General features: G+C 37.5%; 1 protein-coding gene and 1 long non-coding RNA gene across 3 annotated transcripts; one reads left to right on the top strand and one right to left on the bottom strand.

Annotated features, from left to right (window-relative positions):
* Positions 1 to 999: 999 nt before the first annotated feature.
* LOC120469253 (uncharacterized) lies at positions 1,000 to 13,283 on the top strand. Its single transcript, XM_089127578.1, has 24 exons — positions 1,000 to 1,237; positions 1,383 to 1,760; positions 1,856 to 1,920; positions 2,774 to 3,047; positions 3,222 to 3,319; positions 3,778 to 3,898; positions 4,000 to 4,125; positions 5,843 to 5,968; positions 6,060 to 6,164; positions 6,317 to 6,505; positions 6,780 to 7,006; positions 7,113 to 7,380; positions 7,900 to 8,001; positions 8,149 to 8,271; positions 8,357 to 8,430; positions 9,093 to 9,177; positions 9,279 to 9,360; positions 10,134 to 10,210; positions 10,296 to 10,397; positions 10,500 to 10,540; positions 11,109 to 11,175; positions 11,245 to 11,424; positions 11,915 to 11,975; positions 12,129 to 13,283. Exons 2-24 carry the CDS (start codon positions 1,581 to 1,583, stop codon positions 12,224 to 12,226), a joined length of 2,871 nt encoding a protein of 956 aa, XP_088983704.1. The 5' UTR covers positions 1,000 to 1,237; positions 1,383 to 1,580; the 3' UTR covers positions 12,227 to 13,283.
* LOC148965079 (uncharacterized) lies at positions 8,234 to 9,983 on the bottom strand. 2 transcript variants are annotated; one of them, XR_016150660.1, is made up of 3 exons: positions 9,620 to 9,983; positions 9,270 to 9,373; positions 8,234 to 8,398 (listed from the first exon to the last, which is right to left on the bottom strand). It is a non-coding gene; the product is annotated as an uncharacterized LOC148965079 (long non-coding RNA). The 2 variants fall into 2 exon arrangements; XR_016150661.1 differs by having other exon boundaries at positions 8,234 to 8,395.
* Positions 13,284 to 13,523: the final 240 nt, after the last annotated feature.

Here is a 13,523-nt window from a genome sequence, read left to right as displayed (position 1 = left end):
ACTGCTTGTGTTTTACGGAAAAACTTCTAAATTACTATTTATTTTTTATAAAGATATATTAGAAGTTTTTGCGTAATATAAAAACACATATACACATTCTAGTTGTTCAATCCCTAACAATGACTTTAAGTTATCTTTTGGGTGCAATTCCTCGGCCAAATATGATGTGCGTTTAATTAAGCGCCACATCATGTAATTAATTAGATTTATTCAATTTAAATGCGTCCATATATGGCAGAGGGACATTGGTGAAGAAATTGACAGAAAAATGGACTACCATTTTGGTGGGGTGGGGTGTGGTGTGTGCCACAGATACTAGCCCACGTGATTTTTCATGATTAAACTGATGTAAGACCATTTATGTTGGAAATGCCAGCTGGAAACACCTCTACTCAGTATTTGGGAATGTAGTCAAGTTATGGTAGTTTTTATTTAGTTGCTTGTATTGCTCCAAAATATCTTTAACTCCCAAACTGTCTATGTTTCAAAACGTGTTTTTTCTGGTGTTATGGAATGTATTGTATGTATGGTAGGTATTGTAATATGGCTGCACATTGGTGGTGGTTGAGGAGATTCCCCCCTCTGTGAAGCGCTTTGAGTGTCCAAAAAGGCACTATATAAATGTAATGAATTATTATTATGTATCAAAATGGCATATATGATTATTTTGAGACAATGAAAGCCCCAGAATTTAAAGAGTTGGCCAGTGCAATGGTATAAATAGCATCTTATGAATCTATGCTTAACTGATATTTGCTGTCTCCTTGGGTAGAATTCTGACGCATTACAGTAAGGTCTCAAAATTAATAGAACCACCTTGTGTTTTGTCTTGTACTGTGTTTAATTTCATAGTCGAAATGTGCCTGCAGGTTGTACCGTATTTTGTTGTACTGTTGTCACCTATCAACCTCCCAAAAAAAGCAATAAAAAAAAACTTCTATTCAAAAAACAAAAATATAAATATACAATATAAATAGATTATGTTGATTATGTCTCTTAAATAGATATTTCATCGTTGATGACTGGTTACAGAGTTTTGACAGGTACATGCCATGGTAAATGATCATCATACCTTGCAGAAATAGCCTCATGAGCTCACCAAATGATTATTCACTGAAGAGGTGGGTTGGACACACGCTCTCTGTGTCCTGTATATGACAGTCTCCATAGATACCTGCTGTGAGTGTGCATGCATATTGAAAAAACAAGGAGGAAAAACAACCAAGGATACAAATAGGTATGTTATTCTGTTCTGATGATTATGTAATTGTAAATTAGTAATAAACAACATTATTGGCATGTTAATCTCAATTAATAGCAGGCTACTATGAATATTTCCTCTTAATGAATGAGTAAACACTACATAACCCTTTCTGCAACAGAGGCTGCTCGACTGTCAAGTTACCAAGCCTGAATAAAGATTATAGCAACAGAAAAAACATACAACATTGTTTCCGTGTTGTTGTGCCACTCTGACGTGCTCCGTTCAAACTCTCTGGTTCGTGTGAAATTGTTTTGTATAAGGGCAGGACAATCTGCAGTTGAGTACACAGTATCTCAACTCACTTTCCAGAGCTCTCATGAATATGGCCAATTGGAGAGGAGAAAGACGAAGCCTTTCACCTTCAGATTTCTGGAATGACCAGGAATGGGACACTGAACTGGGCCGTAGATCTTTCCAACACACTCTTAGGTCTCTAAGCCCCCTCGCTCTCTCGGATCTTGACTTTTGGGATAGTAGATCTCTTTTTAAAGCTCGGGTATGTACAAACTGAAGCTGTGGAGTATGAATTTTTTTTTCTTCTTCTCATATTCTTCTTTTATATAATTGTAACAAACATTTCCCTTTCTTTAGAAATCTCCAGAATGGAGCTGTATGGGCTTACCTGGATTGACTCTCCGCCCAAAAATCAGCACCAGGTTAGTGCTTCAAAGTCAGTTATTCGGTTATTCGACTGTATTTACTGTAAATGAACTGAAACACAGTAATAGTAGGCCTGAGGTAATTTTATTGAACTGTTTGGCTTGTTTTTAGAATTAGTGTTTTGTATAATTAGATTAAAAGATAATAAACAGGTAAGATTTTGAAATGTTTTTTTCTTAAATCAACATTTCATGTCTCCGTCCTTATTTATGTGGTGAAAAGCTGTCTATTAAGTGTATATATGACTGTAAAGTTGGCATGCAATGGGCATTTCTCACATTCCTGCTGTGCATTTGGAGTTGGACTACACCTCCAGTACACAAGTCACCTATAGTAGTAGTCACCTACAAATGGCTGTCATTCAAAAAAATGGCTTGAAATGAAGGTCCTTTCTTTCCTATTGTGATGTATATCGCTTGTATAGTGAAACAGCTTCTAGAACATGAAAGATTGTAGGTCAGGACTTGATTTTGTTTATTGAGAATTGATTGGATAGTTGTGGTTTACTATTGGTGGATCTCATGTGAGTGACAGGTTGTCCCGCCCTCACACCAGTAAACACATCATCAGAGAAGAGATGACGGGAGGGAAAGTTATTTTGATTGCAGAATTATAAAGGCAGGTGATTTTAAAAAAAAGTAGCTGCTTGCTAGAAACTGTTTTTCTTTGTGGACGCTTTGCGTTTAATGAGCTAATAAAATATCTAAACTTAAATCAATATTTTGTGTCTAATTATTTACTTATGTGGCAAGTAGCCGTACATCGAGCCGGTTGTTATCTCAAAAATAAAATTATATGGCTGAATGTAGATTTTCCCTTACTTTTGTCGCATACTTCTCTCTTTATCAGCACTCTTGGCAGAGAGAAGGGCTCTTTGGGCATGACGAGATGGTCATCTGCATCTCGCTTGGCTCCAGAAGGAGCTCCACGATCTCACTCTTCTTCTGAGGACTTTGAGCTCAGAGCTGGCCTGGAGGAAAGCAGCATGAGGAGGGCAGAGCTCATCCAGAGGCTCAGAGAGGCCAAAGGTCACTTGGACACTCAGACTGACCTTTTGAAAACCAAAGGGTCTCAGCTTCAACAAAACCAGCACATCTCAAACAATCTGGAATTGAAGCACAAGGTATGGATCTTACCTCCTCATCAACTGAAGTTGTTTGAAATCAACTACTGACTTTTTTTTTTTTTTACAATTTTGTTTTGTTTGATATTGGTTTGATTGGCTGAAAAAAGGAAAGATATAGTCTGCTGTTGCATTCAAGGAACACTCATACCTGTTGATTTTCCTGCCTCGCAGCAACTGTCTGAAGCAGTGGGTGTTCTTGAACAAGACAAGGAAGCTGCAGAACTGAGCCGCTTCGAGGAGAGCCGCCGTCGAGGGGAATTACACGACAAGTGAGTTATACAGTCTTTGCACCTTGAGTGGAATCCATACATGATGTAACATTACATTAAACTAACATTAAACATGATGCATTACTAATGAGCACTACAAAGTATTTCATTTATGAACACAAAACTACCATTCAAAAGGTTGGGGTTGGTACGCTTTTTTTTGAACGTTCTCTTATGCTCACCAAAGCTGCATTTATTTGATCAAAAATACAATAAATATAGTATTATAATTTAATATAACTGTTTTCTGTCTTCTTAATATGTTTGAAAATGTAATTTATTCCTGTGACGCAAAGCTGAAATTTCAGCATCATTACTGCAGTCTTCAGTGTCACATGATCCTTCAGAAATCAGTCTATTATTGCAAATTTTACTTATAGGGTACTTCAAAAGTATAGCATTTATTTAAAATAGAAACATTTTGTATTGATATGTTGATTCACTCTATGTAAACTAAGAGTTGTGCAGCTTGAGTTGGACATTTTGAAGATGAGATCGAACCTAGAGAGAAGGACTCCACCAACATCCCCAAACCCACCCCAAACTCTGCCTGCTACAAAAGACCAAGTCCTCAGAGAGGTAGAGCTCATTATGTGTGACACAAAAAACCCTAACATTTTACCGCATCACAATAACAATTTCATGAGAAAATGTCATCTCAATGCTGCTGCTTCCTTCAGGGACAGAGGAAGGTGAACAATGAGATAAAGAAGCTCAGAGAAGCTCTCAGAAAGGCAGAGGAGAAAACAGGCGACCTAGAATACGAGAACGACAGTGCATTGAGAAGACTCTGTTCCTCTGAAGAGGTTAAACATTTATTCAAAGTATGTTAAAGGAATAGTTCACCCAAAAATGAAAACTCTGTCGTCATTTACTCATCCTCATGTCGTTCCAAACTTGTATGACTTTCTCGTGAAACACTGATGCAATGAGGAGATTTTAGAATTCATAATAAAGAAGCATAACATGAACAGTTAAAATCCCTTATAATATTTCTAAGTAAAATCTAATGCCTGGTTCGAATTACACGATTTTAGCCCGATTTTGGCACGATCCGTTTGACGTAGGGTGTGTCGTGGGGATTCGTAAACGACAACGGGCGTCGGGACGCAAGATTCGATCGTATCATCTCGTATAGTGTGTCATAGTGGGCGACAACCTACGTCGATAGCATGTTTAATTTTTTTAACGGTCGTCCACGACGGTTCCACATGTAGCTATGAGGTTGACCATGCACAAGCTTTTCCGTATACAACTTTCAAACAAGACAAAACGAAAGAGTGACGATGGTGCTAACGTTAAAACTAAAAATATATGAGAAAACAATACTTTACCTCAAGTTCTCTGTGGAGGATTGACAGCCCATACTCCTCTTCGAGGGTTCTCAAGTGTCACGCAATGGCCGTGAGACACAGGCAATTCAACCAGTTCACACACTCACACGCCACGGTATTTCTCACGCTGAAAAGGCCGAGCAAGCCAGTAAACTCACTCGCTACGAGTTTCGCCTTCTCGATGACATCACGCGCGCCGTTAAAGAGTCAAGACGGCATGTGATTACTGGTCAGGAAGTAACGTGTAGTCTGACATGTCTTGTCCACGATACGACAAGATTTTAGGAGCCAAAATCGCGTAATCTGACACAGTGACTATGGTAACAGCGAAGAAAAATAATAATAATAATAAATCATGTAATCTGAACCAGTCATTTAAGTCACACTCTAAGTATAATATTCTTGCCTAAAGAAAAGAAAAGTTGTCAAGAGCTCTCTTTCTGTAAGATCGGTCGGAAAAAGAGCTAAAAGTGTAAAGACTGACCTATCCTGAAATCTCTCTCTCTTATGCAGTTAACTTAGCGGAACAAAGCTAGTTGCTCTTTTCATTGCATATTAAAGCAAAGCAGCCCCTTCGGGCGGACACAGCTTCAAGATTAAACATATGGTTTCGCACCCTAGGGTGAGAGTACAGACACACATCGTTCTGGACCATATGTGTCAGGAAATTAGTCTCACTACAAAAAAAGAAAGAAGCTTGTCCCCCTTTTCCATACATGCAAGATGTCTTTTAAGCAAGATGTCTTATATATATATATATATATATATATATAAATCTTTAAATCCTCATTTGCCAGTTTATGCTACTCTAAGCAATGTTTGAACTTTGTATTTTATACTTCTTGTGTTGTTATTGCCTCTTCACGATGACTTGTTTGATTTAGTCCTCAGATGTAAGTCGCTTCGGATAATGTGAAAAATATATGAATAATGGTGAAAAAATTACTAAAAATTAAAATGAATTTGAAATAGTGTATAAATAATACTAAAACTGATCCAAAATAACTTTTTATGACAAAAAACGACAGAAGAACGAAAGTCATTCTGGTTTGGAACAACAAAAAAGTAAGTAATCGATGACATATGGTGAACTGTTCCTTTAAAATTTGGTCATTGTGATTAAAATGAACATAAACGCACAAAAATGTTATCAAGATTAGATCTAAAAAGTATGTGAACATTCACCTAGGGTAAGCAAGAGGCAATAAAGCAAGCAGAAGAGTTGGAACAAAGACTGAGCATCTCCGTCCAGACCCAGGCAGAGCTAGAGGACCAGCTGAACGAGTCCCGCAGTCGCCTGGGGCAAATGGAGCTGGTACAAGCAAAAAAAGCTGTGCTACACTCGCTAATTTTTCATTAAGACATGACCCAATACTGCCAGATTAACCATTATCTCTCTTCCTCAGGAAAAAGACCTGTTTTCCACTAAGACACAGAGACTAGAAGACAATCTGAATGACTTTAAGGTCAAACTATCTGGAGCTTTAATGGACAAAGACCGTCTTGTCCAGGTCTGATATCACATTTCACATTAACTTACATTACCATTAATTCCCCCTGCTGTACTTGACCATTTCTGGGCCGTAACCTACCAGTTGAGTACCGCTGATTTAAATTAGTAAGTTAAATATGATGACCCTTCTGTGTATGATTGTCTGTAAAGGAGAAAGCAGAGCTTCATCAGAGGATTCAGACTCTGGATCTGCAGTTGCAGAGGGAACAGAAGAGCAAACAGGGCATCAATGAGCAAGTGTGTGAGCTCCATTCAGAGATATCTCAAGCTAAGAGCCAGGCCAACAAACAGAAGATAGAAACCATGCTGATGAAGGAGGAATTGCTTTCGATTAAAGAGGTCACCGTTTACACAAAACTATAAAGCAGCACAACTGTTTTCAGCATTAATATTATAAGAAAAGTTTCTTGAGCAAATCAGCATATTAGAATGATTAGTTATAAAGTTATCAATATATATAGATAAATATACATATAATTATTTCATCAGGTAAAAAAACATTCAGATCATTCAAAATAATACCATGAGAAGATAATAGCATTAATATTAATATTATATAACACAATAATTATTTAAGCCATTACAACCTTTTCTTAATGCTTTGGACATTCAGTTGAATGAAAAGCTGTCGTCGGATCTGACCAAGGCTACCATGAGGCTGCAGGTGACCCTTAACCAGCTACACGAGCTGGAGGCACAGAAACTGATCCAGACCAATCAGATCGCGGCACTGGAGACTGAGCGCTTGCAGCTGATTGGAGAGAAGGAGGAACTGAGGAAAACGTTTGATGATGGACTTCACGAGAAGATTAGAGAGCTGGGAGAGAGATACCAACACAGGTATGATAGCACTGTCCATTATCAAAGTATTGTTTGAAAATGAAAATGATTGCTCAGATTTTTGTTTTAATGTCTCTAATCCTTATTATTCATTTCATATATCAAGGGAACTGCAGGACAATGTGGAGCAAGAAAATCATACTCCGCAATTAAAATGTCGAGACTTAGAAAAAAAAGTCCAAATCTTGGAGGCCGAGTATAAGCAAAAAGAGGAGGAGCATCAGTGTATGAGGGCGGAGTTTGAGCGGGAGAAGGAGGAGTTAAGGAAAGTGGCAGCTCACTGGAACGAGAGATGGCTGGATGTGGCCATGACGTTGTGTTCGACACAGGAAGAACTTGATGAGCTCAGGATTCAACAGCATGTGAATAACAAAGTAACTTTAGTTTTTAATATTTGGTCCCCTTTTTTTGGTCTGATTTGACCATTTGGGCAAGTAGTGTATACTGTGCCCAAGTGAAAAATAAATATACTAAAATGTATTTAAAATACATTTAGTTTATGCTAAGTATACTACAAATACAATTACATATAACCCTGTAGTTGTACTTTTAGTAGACTAAATTGGTATACTAAGTCTGCTAAATTGTAACACATTTTGTACTTAATGTACTTTAGTTATCCAGAAATAGTGCTGAGTTCCAAGTTAAGTTCTGTATATTTGATTGTACTAAAGTGCAACTATTGCAATTATAGGTACACTTAAATTTTCTTGTATTTAAAGACTGATATTAAACAGAGATTATACTATCCTTACTTAAAGTGATATTAAAACACATTTTCGACTTAATATAAAGAAAATTTTTTATTGTGCAATAAAGAAGTACTTCAAATCAAGGTCAGTAAGTATGTTAATAGATTTGTAGTATACTTATATTTATATGTTGTCTTTTAGCGAGAGGCTGATGTTTTGGAAGTGCCACTAGATGACTGCAGGCAACAGATAGAGCCTGAGATGGACAGAAGCCATGGGCACCAGAGACTCATGGGTAGCTCTGTACGTCCTTTGTTCTTCTTTTTTCCACCCATCCTGATCTCATGGTCTAAGTTTTAAATATTTTATATGTAGTATGTAAAGAGCTATTTAGTGATGTTGATTTGTATACCAAACAAAGTGTTTTTTTCACGTTCATGTCTTCCCAAGGTGTCGCTTGAAGACATGGAAGGAGAGTTAGAGCAGGAGCTGCTGAGGGTGAGGGACATGCTGAAGATCAGAGACACTGAGCTGGAGGAACAGCTACAGGAGCTGAAGTCTGCTCGCGCTCAGGTGGGGCCGGCAAACCTCACGGAAATCTGTGTAATCTCGGTTGGTTTAATGCGAGGATGGAGATATGATTTTTCATACTGTGCAGGTGTCACGACAGAGCGGTGAAGTCCAGAGGCTGGAGCAGCTACTGGCAGAGAGAGATCAAGAAATGAAAAAGAAGTATGTATTTTACTAATAATTCTTTCCCATACAGATAAAGTAAACAAACACACACAGTATATATATATATATATATATAGTACACTTGGTATATATATAAATGGCTTAATGAAATAATTTTTTTTTAATTGAATATATTTCATTTAAACCTTCTAAGACCAAAATCAATATGTACTTCAAGGGACAAGACAATACATTTCTTAACATGTATTTAATTTGTTAAATGTATCTTAAAATATATATATTTATTTTAGATTGACAATGTATAAAAAATGGCACAAATATATAGGAACAAATTAGTGCTGCCAATCGATTAAAAATATATATAGATATACACACAAAAACTTTTGTCACAATTAATCGATTTGACAGCACTAGAGCAAATAAAAATGTATATTTTAAAGTATTTATTAGCAATTTTCTTTCATATTGACTGCCAAAAAAATGAATGATTATGGCATATGAAAATGAATAATGCATGTGATTGTTTAAAGGAGTCACAGAAGTTCATCAGGACAAAAGACCCCATTTATTTCCAGTGGGGAGTTTAACGGTCATGTAATGTGACCATGCAGTGCTATTAAAAACAAGTAAAACTGGAAGCAGTTGCTTATTGTTCCTTTAATGTTTCATGTCATCAACGCTTTTTCATTCCCCCACAGGGATCAAGATCTGAAGAACCTGGAGATACAGCGGATAACAGAGAAAGAAGAGGCTCTGATCCAGATATCCGCCCTGGAGCAGGAGGTACAACGACAACCATGACTTTTAAAAGTTTCTCACAGCAGAACAGATTAATCTAATCACGTTTCATTATGCCACATCATTGTGCCTCTTACCTCGGGCAGATTTTTGGACATAAAGGGCTTCAGTCGAGAGAGGGAGTGGTCAATGGATGCAGTCCTGAGTCACTGAAGGCTTTGCTAGAAGGTATCTCCACATGCTATGATTGAGTAAAGCACAAAATTTGTTCAAAAGTACAAATTTGTTGAAATTACATAAACACAAAAGCTCCTAGTTATACAAGCTCGATTTCACACGTTGTTGTTTTCCGAAATGTGTCAGATTCAAAAACACAACAGGGCTCTGTACCACATTAGCATTAGCATTAGCACATCTAATATAAAAGCGGTGAAACAGTTTGAAATTAAAACAAGTTATGGCTTGCTACCTAAATACTAACTCATACCGTTTAAAACAGGGTTTTCTTTGGCCGTTGAAATCTACATTCCTGCAAAGTTTTGCTCCAACCATAATCAAACACACATGAACAAGCTAATCAACGTCTTCAGGAGTACTAGAAAGTTGCAGGCGAGTTTGATCAAGGTTGAAGCTTAACTGTGAAAACGTGGATTTTGAGGGCCAGAGTTGTTGCGTTTAACTGCACTTTTAGACATAAACACACAAACTTCTCTTAGCTTAATCCCCATTGCCATTTTGAAGTGCATTTCAAGTTGGCAAGGGAAGTTTATTTAAACTCAACCACTCAATTTTGACCGAGAGAGCTAGTCTACTCAACATGTACACTTCAGGCAGGTTAAAAGCATAGCCATTTGTTGGTGACTCTATCGCCCCCTTGTGTACTGGAGGTGTGTTCCCACCAAAACAACTCAAGGATGCACATTTTGTACAATAGGAATGTGTTACCTCAGAATTCATGCTCCTGTCCTAAAACTTTGCTTGTGTTTATTCTGTGGTCCCAGAAAGCAAGAGGCGAGGTAAAACGCTTGAGCAGGACAGAGACCAAGCCTTCCAAAGTCTCAGCCTTGTACCTTATCAGGTAATGACAGCCGTTTGTTTGCACAAGTGTGCTAGTGTTTATTCATTGATACTTAGCTTCTTTACATTTGAATTTCTGTCCATAGGGCAAAGCAGAGCAAGAATCTCCACCAGAGAACAAAAACCAGAAACCTGTTAGTTCAGACCTTGTAGATCCTAACCAACAGAGGAGGCTAGTTACTGAACAGGTGCTCAACACTGTGTAAAGTAATACTACTTAACACTTCATCATACTACTTACTATTATAACTTCCTGTCTGTGCTTATTTACTTTTCTTTCTGTGCTACAGCTGAAAAGTCTGTTCAGGGAGAGAGAGCTACATGGAGAAAGGTCAGTAAACAATGAACACACTGTCAGTTGTCAATCAGTTTGATTCATTATCTCCCCCCTGAAGGCGGGTTTATTTCCACTCCTTCCTATATAAAAATGAGACAGTGGGGAAATTCCAGACTCAGAGGCCCCAGTACTCTCCCCTCCCCCTTCTCCTGTTGCCAACTGAAAAACTGTGGCAAAATCAGCAAGTGAGCCGCTTAAATGGATGGACAGATACACTGAATGGGAGACGCAGTTGATTTTAAAATCAAAAAGGAAAGTAAAACACTTCCTGAAGTTTTAAGGAGTTAACTGGTGTTTGTATTTTCTTGCTTAGTTTTCTTTGTTTGTAAATCAAATCCTTTAGTTCTAATTGACAGCATAAATGTTCCCAACTTTAACTCAATTTATCTGCGTGAATCCTGGCTCAGGGAAAGGAGTGGGGGTGGGAATGCTGGAATTTTCCCAGTGTCATAATTCACGTTTGACAGGAGAGGACATAAAACCCAACTGGAGCGGAGGCCATAAATCAAATTTTGTTGACGTTTGACAGAAAATGTTTACGTATGTCTTGTGTACTATTAAGATCTCCAGTGCTCCCAAGAAGACCTAGCTTGGTTGAAAGCGGGGTCCAAAATGCTACATGTATTAAGGTAAGCACATCGTTTTTGTGGCCACTTTTTAATACTGAAATTAATAACAGCTGTGTGTGACACATTTAGAACTGGAACGCTATTGACACAAACCATCAGGGAAGAAAACCACAGAAACTGGAGCAAGAACTCCAGCAGGGGGCAGCAAAGGGGTCTTCATCCCAGATTTTAGTCTCTCAGGGGGGATCTGAGAGAGGGGAGGAGCAGAAACAGTCAACCAACCAGAAGCACCTCAGCAAGACGGCCCAGGTGTGTTATGATAAAGCTTATTGTTGAGAACCTAAGAACTCAACCTTGCCCGTCCTATTGCATATATACTTTAGATCTGTTCTAATTCTAGTGTAGTTGAAGACTAATTCATAATCATCCGACTGGAATCTGTGATATCTTAGAGAGGGAAGCTTTACAAACAAAACAACTCCATTTTAGAGCACATCAGGCTAAAGACTCTAATTGAAGTGACCTGATCTAACATTTTGTCTTAATCAAAGAGCATGCTGGGATGGAGGGGCACATAAGCAGCTTTTAGGGTTGCAGGAGGGCGTCTGCAGAGGATGTGGTCAGAAGCAGCGATAAAACGCAACAGAAACCCTGTACTGAATGAGATTTCTAATGTTGTATAGTTAATTTATCCTTGCAATACTTAAAAAATAACTACAATGGGATAAAGAGCTTTTATGAAAATAGATGGTGAATTAAAAAAACATTAAAATATCCTACACTTACTTTCCCCCGACAGATGTCAACTGTGAGAGATAAAAAGGAAAATTTAAAAGAGAGAAATGAAAATCTCCTTGAAGGTGAAGGAAGTGACAAAAGTCCAATCATATATAGAAATTGGGGCCAAATTTTGGAAATTTGTGTGGGGTTGTAATTATTTACATTTAAATGTTATCCATCGATCAATAATTTAATGTGGTGTAATTGTGTTCCTTTCTGTCTTGCTGGTCCAGCTAAAGTAACATCTCCTTATCCAAACTTTCCTCTGGGCTGCAAGGATGGAACATTCCTAGCAAGGCAGGTTGAGGTTTGTGACTCGGATACAGAATAATCCATTTGAGGAGAAGGAAAGGGGAGCAAACTGCTGGAGTAATAATACATTGCAAAGATTAATACTGCACTGACAACTTTATCTAAATGTGGTTTGGAGTTGTTGTGAGGTACATTTAAAATTTGATGCAAAAAACAATTTCACTTTTTTCAATACTCATTTTTATTGTTTTGAATGGTAGTTGTAGGTTGTTTTCTAAAGACATTGTTTAGAAATATTAGATTTCACTGATATATGAATCTATACAACAGTAACATAATAAAAATAAAATTTAGTCCTAAATATGATTTAAAGATATTCATTTCTAAAACAATAATAAAAAGTCTTCCAACATAGGGTAAAGGTCATTAATGTCTGTCTGTCTGTCCATGGTTGGTACAGACTTGAGGTCATCATGTCAGCTTTTCATTTTGCACTTATGGTTGAATATAACATGATGTTGCGCAGTATCCACTTGATTCGTGCTACACATCAAAACCTGTGTTAATGTGTAGTAATAGAACATGTGACGTGCCTTGAGATTACATTGTGTTATCTATGGGGATAAATGCTATACAAGTGACCTCATGGTCATGAACTCCCATTGCTGAGGTTTGATCAGATCTGTAATAAAAAGGATCGGACTGTCGTCTGAAGGATTGAAAAGAGAGGGGGGGGGATTAAACTACAATGTCATTAAAATAGGCTGATCTCCTGTGGATCTTGAATCCTGTAAGACAAGCATTTAATCCTGAACATTAAAAGCAAATATTTAGGCTTAGTTTATGATGGACAAATCCTTTAGCTTTTACATAACAGCAAGCTGGACTTGCTGTATGCATATCATGACAAACATGTTCATTTATCTCATAGGAGGGATTTGTGGTGCAATATGCTTTCATGTATTCCCAGGCCATTAAACAATTTTCAAAAAGTATTTGATATTGTTTTTAGACAGTATGTTACCTCTTGACATTTTAAGCTTTTTATAATTTTTAATAGTTGGAAGTTGTGCGTTTTGTGAGAAGATTATGTATGACTAAATTGTTTGTTGTATGAAGTCCTTAAACATTTTTTAATAACAACAACAATGTAGCTTCAAAATTGTTAGCCTTTCAGTTAACCTTTCTGCATCCATCTTGTCTGATGGTGAAATCTCCAGTCACACAATAAATGTATGCCAGCTGTTCCATCACAAAGTAATGACGCATATGCAACATGCTCACCTCACATTTTTTGGCCCCACCCAAACACAAAACTGCTTATAAATGGCCTTGTCCCAAATGCCACCCTCATCTCTACACCAAGTCCACACTTA

Source organism: Pimephales promelas, chromosome 25 (assembly GCF_988280905.1).
Source record: "Pimephales promelas chromosome 25, fPimPro1.hap1.1, whole genome shotgun sequence".
Lineage (NCBI taxonomy): Eukaryota > Metazoa > Chordata > Actinopteri > Cypriniformes > Leuciscidae > Pimephales > Pimephales promelas.
The sequence above is the reverse complement of the archived record's forward strand: the minus strand, read 5'-3'. Positions and strand labels throughout refer to the sequence as shown.